At 37.1% G+C, this 12128-nt stretch overlaps 1 protein-coding gene across 2 annotated transcripts in view; it reads left to right on the forward strand.

Moving 5' to 3' along the window:
* Positions 1-12128, forward strand: part of LOC137137704 (dachshund homolog 2-like) — an 89330-nt gene that overhangs the window by 49720 nt on the left and 27482 nt on the right. For both annotated transcript variants that reach the window (XM_067524318.1, XM_067524319.1), the window contains exon 3: positions 7478-7588. In XM_067524318.1, coding sequence (XP_067380419.1) covers positions 7478-7588 — 111 coding nt within the window. The remainder of the gene's footprint in view (positions 1-7477; positions 7589-12128) is intronic.

Consider the following 12128-nt stretch of genomic DNA (forward strand, 5'->3'; position numbering starts at 1 on the left):
CAAACATTTGCCTTCAGAGACACACATACAAAAAACACTTCACACGCAGACATTTTATTTTAAATGCATGCACATTTTTTAGAAAACACACTTCGCATTCACACACTCGCTACATTTTGTAGCGATAAACATAAACACATCTGGCACATGAGCGCATATTTACCTCGCTTGTTCACATGTGTGCACACACATGCACACACACACTTTACCACACACAAGTGCTCTGTGTAGGTTACAGATGAAGTGCTTTCCATCTTGTCCTGAAAAGAATACACTCATCTGAGGACTCTTATGTGCACCTGCAGAGGGGTGGAGGGGGGTGAGGGGTGGATAATAGACTGTGAGAGAGATGAAGCAGAAAGTAAGAGGAGAGAAAGGTGGAGGGAGGGATGGAGAAGGGCTGAACCGGACTAGTTTTCCATCACTCCTCTTCTTTTTCTTGCCCCTCCTATATGATGTCTGCTTTTCTTTTCTTAACAAAACTAAATCTACACTATCCCCCTCCCCACTTGGCTGTTTGCTACTCTGGAAACCCTCAGTAAATTGAAATAACAGTGAAAGTCTGCTAACACTTGCCTGGCTTTTAAGTATTTCTGCATCTTTGAAAATACACTCTGGAATGGGAAAGAAAGTGATGTGTTAATCATTTAAGGAGGAATAAACAGAAGATGAAAAAGCAGATTAAAAACATCAGCTGCAACCGTCTCTGTGGCTAAACAAATACAAGAACTACATCAACAGAAAATGATGCAATAGCCGCTGCTCATACTGTCAGACTGCAGCTGATCTTTGTGAAATGCAGTATAGAAACTAAGTAAAGAGCAACAAACACCTGCCACTTTATTATTTTTTTTATTAATTAAATTAGCAGGAGCATGACTCTCAAAGGTCTCTGCAGGCCCAGATAACTGCAGTAACACATGCTGAAGAATGAAATGCTCCTACACAAAGCTAGAGTTTGATCATCACAAATGCCAATGATGCCATTCTGCATGTGATATATTCTTATTTTTCCTTTTTTCTATTTGAGCAACAATACTCAGGAATGCTGAATAAAAACATGAGAACAAGTCTATGAAAACTAATAACAAATAATCCATTAGATGCATTCAACATGTAATGTAATCTTTTCTTCATAGTACAGCTGAATATAATATCCTAACATTTGGATCATATATCACATTGTATGTAATTTTACACTGCATGTCAACAACTTAGCTCTGTCTCCTTCTACCTTAATTAACTCTGAAATATTAAACACCTTTGTTTTAAAATGCAACGTGCACAATTCTACTACAGTAATTTACAGTGATTTAACAAGTTAAATGAATACACGTTTAAAGATGCAGATTTTTCAACCTAAATGATGTCATCAACTGCAGGACTAACTTCTGCTAACTTAAACACTGACTTTTGACAGGAAAAAACACCTAAGACTACTAGTGTTACTGTCTTATATCTGTCACTGCCCATTCATATTGAAAAATGAAAAGTTCAAAGTGATTCATTCTTAACAAAGCAATGGCCAATATTTCATGCTGAGTTTCTCAAAAAATGTACTTTGGTAAGTTGGTGTCTGTGGATATTAGATATTACACAAAATGGCTGCTACAGAAGGGCCGCAAATGGGGTCTCGGACATCCAGAGAACGCTAAAGATGAGCGACCTAAGTGCCGGAGCGCAGAGCTGAAATGTATTTGACTCAGCACTAGAGTAATCGACTGCATTTGTAAATTGGCACTTGGAGTGCTCACAGGAAGGGGAAAAAAACAAACTGAAAAACAAAAAAGGTCAGAACAGTGTTTCTAAATTCAGAACACAAAGAGCAATTTCTCTGTTTTCCTGTTTGTTTTATTCAAAGTGTCACTCCATCTCTGAGAGCGTGCTCAGAGTACTTCGTCAGAGATGTAGGTGCAGTAGATTAAATATTTACAACTATAGCCAAATGGGGTAGGTTTCACGCGAACTCAGGGGTTTAAGGCTCTCGAAGATCAGCCAGCAGTCTCCACCAGCAAACTCAAAGCTATTAAAGACCAACCTAATGCACCATACAGTGGAAAGACATTGTCAGACCTCATTTAGAAAATCGCCTGCCCTGTGTTGGATGCTTTCACTGTATATTGGTGGTTTGGGTGTCAATGATCTACAAGGGCTGATGAACCAGCATAGTCATTCCTAGATTTACATTTACATTTAACAGACGCTTTTATCCAAAGCAACTTACAAGTGAGGTACAAGGCAAGCAAAGATTTAAGATTTAAGTGCATAGGAAGGTGCGAAAGAGTTCTGTTTTCAGCAGTTTTTTGCTGAGCATGCAGACTTTGGTAGCTTTGGTAGCAGACATCGTTCGTTGGCAGACCGAGCAGACGGGAGGGATTGTAGACCTGAATAAGGAAGTTGAAGTAAGCAGGAGCTGTTGAAGTAATCACCCTGTAGGCAAGAGACAGAAATTTGAACCTAATACGGGCAGATACAGGGAGCCAGTGTAGAGATCTGAAATGTGGTGTGACATGAGTCCTTTCTGGAAGGGTGTGATTGTGCATACAAGTAACCCCATTAAAAAGGCGTTGCAGTAATCATGATAGAGATATGATCAGCACCTGTACAATGAGTTGGGTTGTATATTCCGTGACGTAGGGTCCGATCGATAACACAATGGTGCCAATGTCAGTAAATCTTTTAGCTTATCCAGTAAATTACCCACAGTGGATCATTGGGCCACATCGCCATGTTTTTTTTGCCGGATGCCATACTGTAACTAAATTTGTAACGATAGAGTTACGATTCAGTATAATTCTGTTTTATTTAGCTTCTACACAAACTACAAATTTCACGAATTGTTTGCATTTTTCACTGGTGAATTTAAGAAACAAAATGATTTCAGATCAGTTTTTGACAGCCACATTGATCTTATTATGATTTTCTACAGATTAAAGAAAATTAATTTAATGAAATTATTTAATTAAACCAGTCTTTATATTTTCCTTAACTTCTGGTGTGTTTAAAATTTCTAATCACCCGCATGCTGATGAGGAACTGTTGTGGATTTCTCAATCCTCACATTGTCATGTTACGCTGACGATTCACCTCTTTTTGTCCACAGTCCTGTTTCTATTGCATATTTCCTCCTTCTTCTCCTCTTCTTCCTCTTGTTCGCCCTTCGAAAAGCATTTGAATGCATGGAAAGGAAAGGAGATGAGTAAACACAGTATGGACAATCCACAGGGGACCACTGAAATGCACAACATGGGAATATATATTCTCTCTCACACGTGCACACACACACACACACACACAGTTTCTATATGATGCGTGTGTCTTTGAAGGTCTCTGTCAATCAATCACACACTAATTCCCAAGGTTCCGTGGTCGCCATTAGCGACGGAGGTCGATGCTCTGTAACCGTGGACACAGCGGACAGGCATCGATCTGAGAGAGAAGGGGTGAGCAAGAGTGAGTGTGTGTGTGTGTGTGTGTTTGATGATCATGATGAAGAACAGTTTTGTGGCTCTGCCCTCACTATTGATTGTCTTCTGGTTGCATTGAGGTGAAGGGGGCGTTTTGACTCTGTGTCCAGGTGTGTGTCTTTGGGTATAGATAATGCATGTTTTGTGTGTTGTCATACCAAGGTCCATGAATATATGTATGTGTACATACATGCACATGATTGAGCATGCATGGCCAACTGATATATGCGTAGCACTTTTTCATATGTTGGTGTGAATGTGGTGTGTGTGCGTGTGTGTGTCAAGGTATTCCTTAGTGGAGTAATCAATGTGCTGATACATTCTTGACCCCAACGGAGGGACTCCATTTTCCAATTTTATTGCCTCGTCTTCTCTCTTTCTCTTCTGTGACCAAATGTGAAAAACTTGATCTGAACATATTTTTTTTTAAAACAGCTTCTAATGATGGTTGCTGGTTTTGTTGGACATTTTGATGTTTTCTTCATAGCCATGCTAACAGTGCGGCTATGTGGGTGGTAATTTGACTGTCAGTCAGTCCACTGTTTTGGTCCAGACAGGGATAACTGAAAAGTTTGAGGAAATATCATGGTTTTACAGAGTAGAAGAATCTTGGTGGTCCTTGGCTTTACAGGGCCACCAACAGGTAAAATGTTCATTTTCCTTTAGTAAACCATGACACATTTGTGGTTTTAAATACCTATTTGACTATTAAACAGGTTGCCATGAAAATAGATACTACAGCACAGCATGACTCGTAATATCTTTGGTGATCTTCTGACTTTTAGCTGCGTAAGTTTGAATATATCTAGCACTTACTTGAACATGGTAATACATATGTGTTGGTAATAAATAAGGGTTTGTGTTATGAAATGAATTCAGCTATTTTGAGACAAATTAATGATTTATGCCAGTTTAAGTAGAGTCATGCGCAAAAGATAGTTGCCGCTCTTAACTTTTTTTTGTAAAAACATAATAAAATCAAAAAATTGTATTGGTTCTTAGTATTAGGCAAATACAGCCCTATAGGTATAACATAAAATGTTTTCACTGCGTCCTTATTTATTTAATAAAAATTAAGACAAAAAGAAAAAGTAGGCTTTTACTGCTTCCGTAGGATTTAAAAGGAGAAGTTGCAGGTGTTTCTGATCATCAGCCCTCGATTAACTGATCATCAGCAGGTTTGCAGACGTCTATAAAAGTAGAAGTTTTGGCAGTTTGCTGCACTGGAGTATTCAGGTGTGCGTTGACACATTGGCAATAGAGACAGGACTAAGCAACGGCTTTAGAGAACCAATTTGACGATTGATGTAAGCATGACTGAACAAACCACAGGACTTCTGGAGCAATGTCCTATGGACGGATAAGACCAAAGTTGGGTTTTTTTTAGCCATAATGCCCAACGCCATGTTTGGTGGAAACACAGCATTTAAGCAGAAATGCCTCACTGCCATTGATTTGGGCACTTTCTCATCGAGTCGATTATGAACTCCTCTTTATACCAGAGGATTCTAGAGGCAAATGTGAGACCATCTGTCTGACAGCTAAAGCTTGGTTGAAATTGGATTTGTAGCCTTTTGTAAGTTTCTTTTAAATTTTTATTTATTTATTTTTTATTATCTAGAGGATTTGCTCAGACGACATTTTGAAATGTCACCTTGCACTCTGGGAAACAGCAATGCTTATTTTGTACCAAATCATTTAATAAAACAATTAATAATTATCAAAATAATGGTTGCATTGTTTTACATTCTTTTGTATATGTAAAATATCTGTATTTTTTCGATTCGGTATTTTTCCTACCTTTACCTTGAGTTTTGGTGTCCTTTTCATCTTCATGTCATTCTCCTGTTCCACTTCCAGACCCCACTTTGCGTCCTCTCCCTTGTCTCCCACTTTTTTCTTATTTATCTTTGTCTCACATCATTCTTTCTTTCCTGTTGTCTCTCTCTAAAATTCATGCATCTTACGTTGTTGTCGAAATTTTAATAATTTACCAGTACAATCATAATTTGGCTTTTTAAATCTTTTTTTTTTTTTACACCAACCTAAAAAATTATGTCTCCTATTTTTTCTATCAAATCTCATTATGGTTCTCTGTTCCTTCTCTCCTCATGTTTGGCCTCTTTTTCTTATTCATTTTTCTCCATTTTGTCCTCGTCCCCTCTCTCTGCAGGACAGCAGACAATATGTCTGGACACTCTCCCTGAGGCTCTTTGACTGGACCTCTTTCTTTTTTTTTTCTTTTTTTTCTTCCTTACTCCATAGACTTTGTGATTAAGTACATTTGTGAAACAGACTGATATATCAAATCTGGTGGCATTTCAATTTGAAGAAGTGAGCTCTTTTTAAATGAATTGAATAACTTAATAACAGTATATATTTCAATATGTTTCAATTGCATAAGGTACACATGATTATATACATACTAAAATCAACAGGCTAAAGAAGGATGGAACAACTGATGAACAAAATATGATAACCACATAAGACAGTACAACCAGTAACTTATTTACATATCCAAGACTTACTGAGCAAAAATTATATTATACAAATGTATGTTTCTGGCCAGTTTTCTTTCTTTTTAACTTTTAAAACTTTAACCTTATTTTGAAATGTCAAGAAGAGTAAAACAAAAATAATTTATTTGTCCACAATATTTCTGTATTATTCAATACACAATATTTAATGTACATTCCACACTAAATTAATTTATTATTAATTTATCATGGAGTATGCAAACTTCAGCACACATATTTTTTATTATTTTAGTATAACTTCTTTTTTATACACTTGTGATTATGTTAGGTTTCAGGTTAGGTTTCCAGCCGGCCTACATGCCACATCACTATAAGGGGATGTATACTGAACCCTAAACCTGCCATAATATCATTCTCTTCCAGCTAGGATGCACAAATGTTTGTTTATTTAATTATTTATTTGAGATATTTTTCTCAATTGTTGCTCGAAATGATCTGAATTGCCATAAGTTTGTATGTAGCTCTAAAGAAACCCAGTGTTAGCGTGATGGTGGAATTATAGTATTGGGGATGTTTTTTAAAAATATCCCCCCAAAAAAACTTTTGCTCTGTCACACTAACATTGGTCTTCATCCTTCTTGCTTTAAATTAAATTTCAAGCAATGCAACAACTTCTCCCTCTGTTTTTTCCCCTCCATCTTTTTTGTTTTCTTTATACCTTGCCGACAACTGTACCGTGAGTGTAATGGACATTCCTCTAAGGCCGTCAACCATGACCGTGGCTAAACCAACTGACCTACACAATGACACACATACAGTACACGGACACAATTGTGATATGCATGTCACAGATATGCATGTGTGCATTCCCTCACACACATTTAATCATAAAACCCAACTGTGTATCCACAGTCAGCACAATGCAAAATAACCTTGTGCACATTTGCTCATATAGTAGTGTTCACACGCACACACACACACACACACACACACACACACACACACACACACACAGGGTCATCTCTTTCACTCTGCTGGTTGTTGTGTATAGAAGTCAGTTCCAGGTCAGTGCACAGAGCCAGAGATCTTAGTTCATACAATAGAGTGTGTGTTAGTGTACAAAAAGTGGTGGGGGTGTACTCAGTTTGAATTGCTTTTCTGCATGTGTGTGTCAGTGATTTTACACCAGCCTCAAGGCATCTGAAACTGCACTTACACCCTGAAACACTTCAGCAAAATGCTCAGACTGAAAAGAGTTTGACAGCAGCAGCTGGGTGTGAGTGACAGGATGTGTGTCACAGCTTGCTGCAAAGCATCGTGGGTAAAGGCAAACATCACTTGTGAGGTCAGGTTAAGAGTTAAGAGCTGTGATTGGTTACAGCAACTGGAAGAAATATGTCAGTTGATGGATTTTAGATCAGCTGATGTTATTGATTTGAAAACCTGTTCACAATTAAGGGTGAGAGTGTGTGTGCAGCTAAAGATGTTTGTCATAATGATGAATATGATGAATGTATGTGTGTGTGTGTCCAGGCCTCACTGCTGCAGCCATGGCAGAACTCCAGAAGCTTCAGAAGATGAAGATGATGATGAGTCTCCAGAATGGCAATGAGTCAGACAACGATGACCTACACTCCAATACAGGTAACACACACATGTGTACAAAAGCAATCCTGAAAGACACTTGCACATGTAAAAAAAAAAAACAGTGAATGATTACAAACAGGAATCTCACACATTGTTCCCCACTGTTTGTTACTCAGTATAGTTAGAGTCAACATTTTTGTCCTTGTGTGGTAAGTCCTACTCTTTCTGTTGAACTACTGATTTTTAACTTCAGTGACTTCAAAAAAACTAAATAAAAACACTATTATATGTGTCATAATTTACCTGATCAAGTTTTCTTCAACATCCAATAAAAGGGTACAATGCAAACAGGAACTGCAAATAGCTAATATGACTGAATATGAATCGCATGTTTGCATCACCAAATACATCGGGATGGTAGTTTTAAAATGTAGAGCATTTAAATCTGAAAAGCAAGTAAATAAACAATAATAAATCATAGCTCTCCACTCATCCCTGGACCACTGAAACCAGCCCTCCTCACTACAACTTGCTTGCAAATCTATTTTTTGAGTAGCCAAACTTATTCTGAAATGAATTGTGCATAGTTCTGCTAAAACCCAATAAGTAAAGAACTGGGCAAAATCCTTAAGTTAGATTACAAATTTAATGTAATTTCTTGAAGTAACTAATGTGGAACTTTAAGTTTTACTCAATAAAAACACAAGTAATGTATCTGTACTGTGTATAGAGAATTGGAATGTCACATTGTATTAAATGTGCACCCTGTTGTGAGGGTCCACTGTTCCCTTTAGATGTTTAGTTGGAGGCTTTGTTTTCATTTTCTGTCATGACTCTGAAAAGCAACGTGATGGTAGGTGTACAGGGACAAAGTGTTCAAAACTAAGGGATCATTCTTCCCTTTATATCGAATTGGAACAACTTAAACAAGATTTTAGCCAAAAAACAACTAACCACAGTAGCAAGCTGAGCACATACCTCATAAGATGGTGTCCCCATCCCATAAAAGTTAAAACAGCAATAGATTTACATTTACATTACATTTACATTTAGTCATTTAGCAGACGCTTTTATCCAAAGCGACTTACAAGTGAGGTACAAGGCAAGCAAAAATCTAAGTCAAGGAGAAAACATCAAAGCAAAGTCCTATCAGAAAAGTGTTCACAGTTCACGAGATACAAGTGCAAGAGAGCAGAAAGGTTTTTTTTTTATATTAAAGATTTAAGTGCATAGGAAGATGCGGAAGAGTTCAGTTTTCAGCAGTTTTTTGAATATTGGGAGAGAATCAGCTGAGCGTGCAGCGTTTGGTAGCTCGTTCCACCATCGTGGGATCATTGCGCTGAACAGTTTTGCCTGGTGTCTTCTATGCGGTGCTGGGACCACCAGACATCGTTCGTTGGCAGACCGCAGCGGGCGAGAAGGATTGTAGACTTGAATGATTAGATAACTTTTGATACATAAATCGCATACAGTGTAGTAATTATATCAATTTCAAGTGGCAGACTGGAGCGGAGCACAAAACACCCAGCATGTTTAGTTGTGTTACAGCAGTGAAAAGGGTCTAATTAATAAATAAAGTGTGAGGTTTGTGTTGTTGCCATGCTGCTCAGCACCACAGATAGTCTACCCCCAGGTTTGACCATGATCCTTGTAGCGAACGTTGTGGCCAATGTAAACAAAAAGCTGGAGCCAGCAGCTCCCTGACCTTTAGTGGTTTCTGTTTGGAAACGCTTTAAGGTAAAATCAGTGTTCCTACATTGTTCAGTGGAGACCGGGTGTGTTTCTGGCAAAACTTTAAGTTTAAAGCGCCACAAAAACCATGAATAGCAGTACTGCAAGGAAAAATATAAAACAGCCATCATTGTTTGAATAGTCTGGTCTTTCCCTGGTAATTTAGATTAGGCCAAAACACAAAATCTTTATATAGCAGCAGATCTACAACCATATTGAGCTCTTGAGAGCACTGATTTTTAACATGTATGAAATCCCTAATCCATATTTTAGCCAGATGATCATATCAGCACTTTGTGAACTAGAAAATCCGCTGAATTTCACAACTTGTTTAAAGCATCTGCTGTAGCACTCACAACTAATGGGTGTTTCATTTAAAACTTTATTTAAAAATTATAATTTATGTTAATGTTTTACAAAAGGTCATAATAAACAGTCATAACAAGCAGTTTTATGTATTGGATTTATTTCCTCACCTGTACCGAAAATAAATTAAACCATCACTTCAAAACCTGAACCAAAACTGAACCACGATTCCTTAATGTCAATATCAAAACAAGTAGCATCTAAAACTAAAAAATCAAAGAATACAAACACCTTATAATAGGTAGTTTGGTGGTTTGTTTGTTCAGCTCAAAAATCAACTTATTCAACATCAACAACTTTATTTACTGTCACTCAAAAATAGTTTTCAACCTTCCTTTCCATTAATTTTTCACATTTTTCTGTCCATGCTCACACCTCCACCTTTGTGTTCATTCCTGAGTTTCCCCGTTGAGGATAAATTATCTCTATTTACATTCTCCTTTTCATGCCTGTCTTCACTTTTGCATGATGAACTGCAAAACCTGATGATGGCTGCAGGGAGGAAAAAAGGAGCCACAATTGAAACCAAAGTGGAAAGGAAAGTTTTATGAGATCGTTCTCAACATTTCTCTGAGTAACAAAACATATAGATTACATGAACATCTGTGTGTCCAAAATGCTGCTCAAGTTTCAGTAATATTCAGTATTATCTTCTCTCTTATTTTCTTCGTTCACTCTCATTCCCATGAAATCATGGTCCCATAGTACTTAATTAGAGGAAACGCAATTGGTGAAAATCGCTCTTTATGCACTTTACAATACCTGGGTTTTAGTTTCTCAGTGAAGTCAAAGGCAGGTTTGTGTATTTCTTGCCTATTATCTGCAAATGAGTATTGGTTTACCAGTTATTTGTGGTCTATCTCTAAGAAACGCAAACAAAACCTTCAAAAAACATTTTTTTAAATCATTGCTACCATAAACTTAACATTTTTGTTACTGACTAAGCTGTATCCTAAAACTTCGTATGTCTGTAAATTACACATTTTATTAAATAGAAAGAATCAAACTTCAAAGAAATACCTCACAGAAACTCACAGTTAGTCCTTTTTTTTTTTTTACAATGTTCCATCCTGGGAATGTTTGAATTCTGAATTTCACCTGTTTGAAAACTGTAGTGTCTCAGTTGAGGACACTTCAACATGTAGAGCTGGGGATTAAACCACTGACCCTGTGGTTAGTGGACAACTTGCTTAAACTCCTGATCCACATTCATATCTTGTTAGTTGAATAGGTTAATTTTAGCCTGTTATTTAGATTTATAGGATTATACTTTTACATTTACACATGAGAAAAATCACACCATTTGTAAAACCACTAGGTGAACAATTGGTGTACAAAAAAGGATTTTTCCATCTGGTATCTTACAGGAAAGAATAAATGGGTTGAAAGCAACACGCAGAGACTTGTTTTCATGTTGATTACCTGACAAATATAACTGTTCTTACATAGCTAAGACATGCATGTGATTGTTTAGGTTTTTATGTTGCACATTATGGCAAAGTTTACTGAATCTTGATTTCTTTATCAAAATCTTAGATTTGCATTTGTCCGCTTATTAAATTTACAGCTAAAGATTGGAGCCATGGGGTCGACCCAAGGCGTGAAGTGGGTCGAATGGAAAGGGGTCACTGTGGAGGTCAATGAAATGTTAGTTTTGTTCCGTTAACTGATAATTTGTACCACACTAGACAAATATTTAAATTGATTTTAAAACATGAGCCTTGGATAATGGATGTGCACAAATATGGGTCTGAGAGGCAGTTTTTAGATTGCAGAAAAAAAGATTGTTGCCATTTAAGAATGCATTTAGTGTAAATATAAACAGGCAAAAGAGGTTTGGAGTAAGCAATATGTTGCAGGCTAATGCTGTGTTTAGGTAGAACAGGATGGATGGGAACCGCTCTCATAGTAATAACTTCAGAACATGCATGCACAGATGGTTTTCAGCCATTATTTTGTCATGCTGTTGTTCCTACCTACACTCGCAAGCTACGTTAGGCAACTAGTTATAGTTGGGCTATTTTTGCATTCTCTACATTTTTCTTATGTTTCTTTAAAGGTAAAATGTTTTCATGTTTTTGAGATGATTCATTCGTTCACTCTAAATCTTGTGGTTTAACTTTATTACCCATTAATTAAGGTTCATTGTCTGGAAAAGACAATATCTAAACCATCTGTGTTTTTCATAGGTGACACATATGAAAAAAATGACTTCACACACATACATATATACGCACACACTTTTTGTCCCACTTCATCTCTGCTGTGTTTGCTTCTCTGAATTATTAAAAAGACAGAAAACAAAAAGCAAAGAGAAAAGAAAAGAGAGTGCAATCCTTCCTCCTGTTTCCACCCAGACTCTCCTGTTTCTATTTTCCTTTCTCCTCTTCCATCTCCTCCTTTTCTTCAGCTGACCTGGCAAATGGGCTGATAGAGTTACTCTTCTTCCATTCTCATTTAATTTTCTTTTGACTTGTCGTTTTTTATTTATTCCCTCCTG

The sequence above is a fragment of the Channa argus genome, chromosome 12 (assembly GCF_033026475.1).
Source record: "Channa argus isolate prfri chromosome 12, Channa argus male v1.0, whole genome shotgun sequence".
NCBI lineage: Eukaryota > Metazoa > Chordata > Actinopteri > Anabantiformes > Channidae > Channa > Channa argus.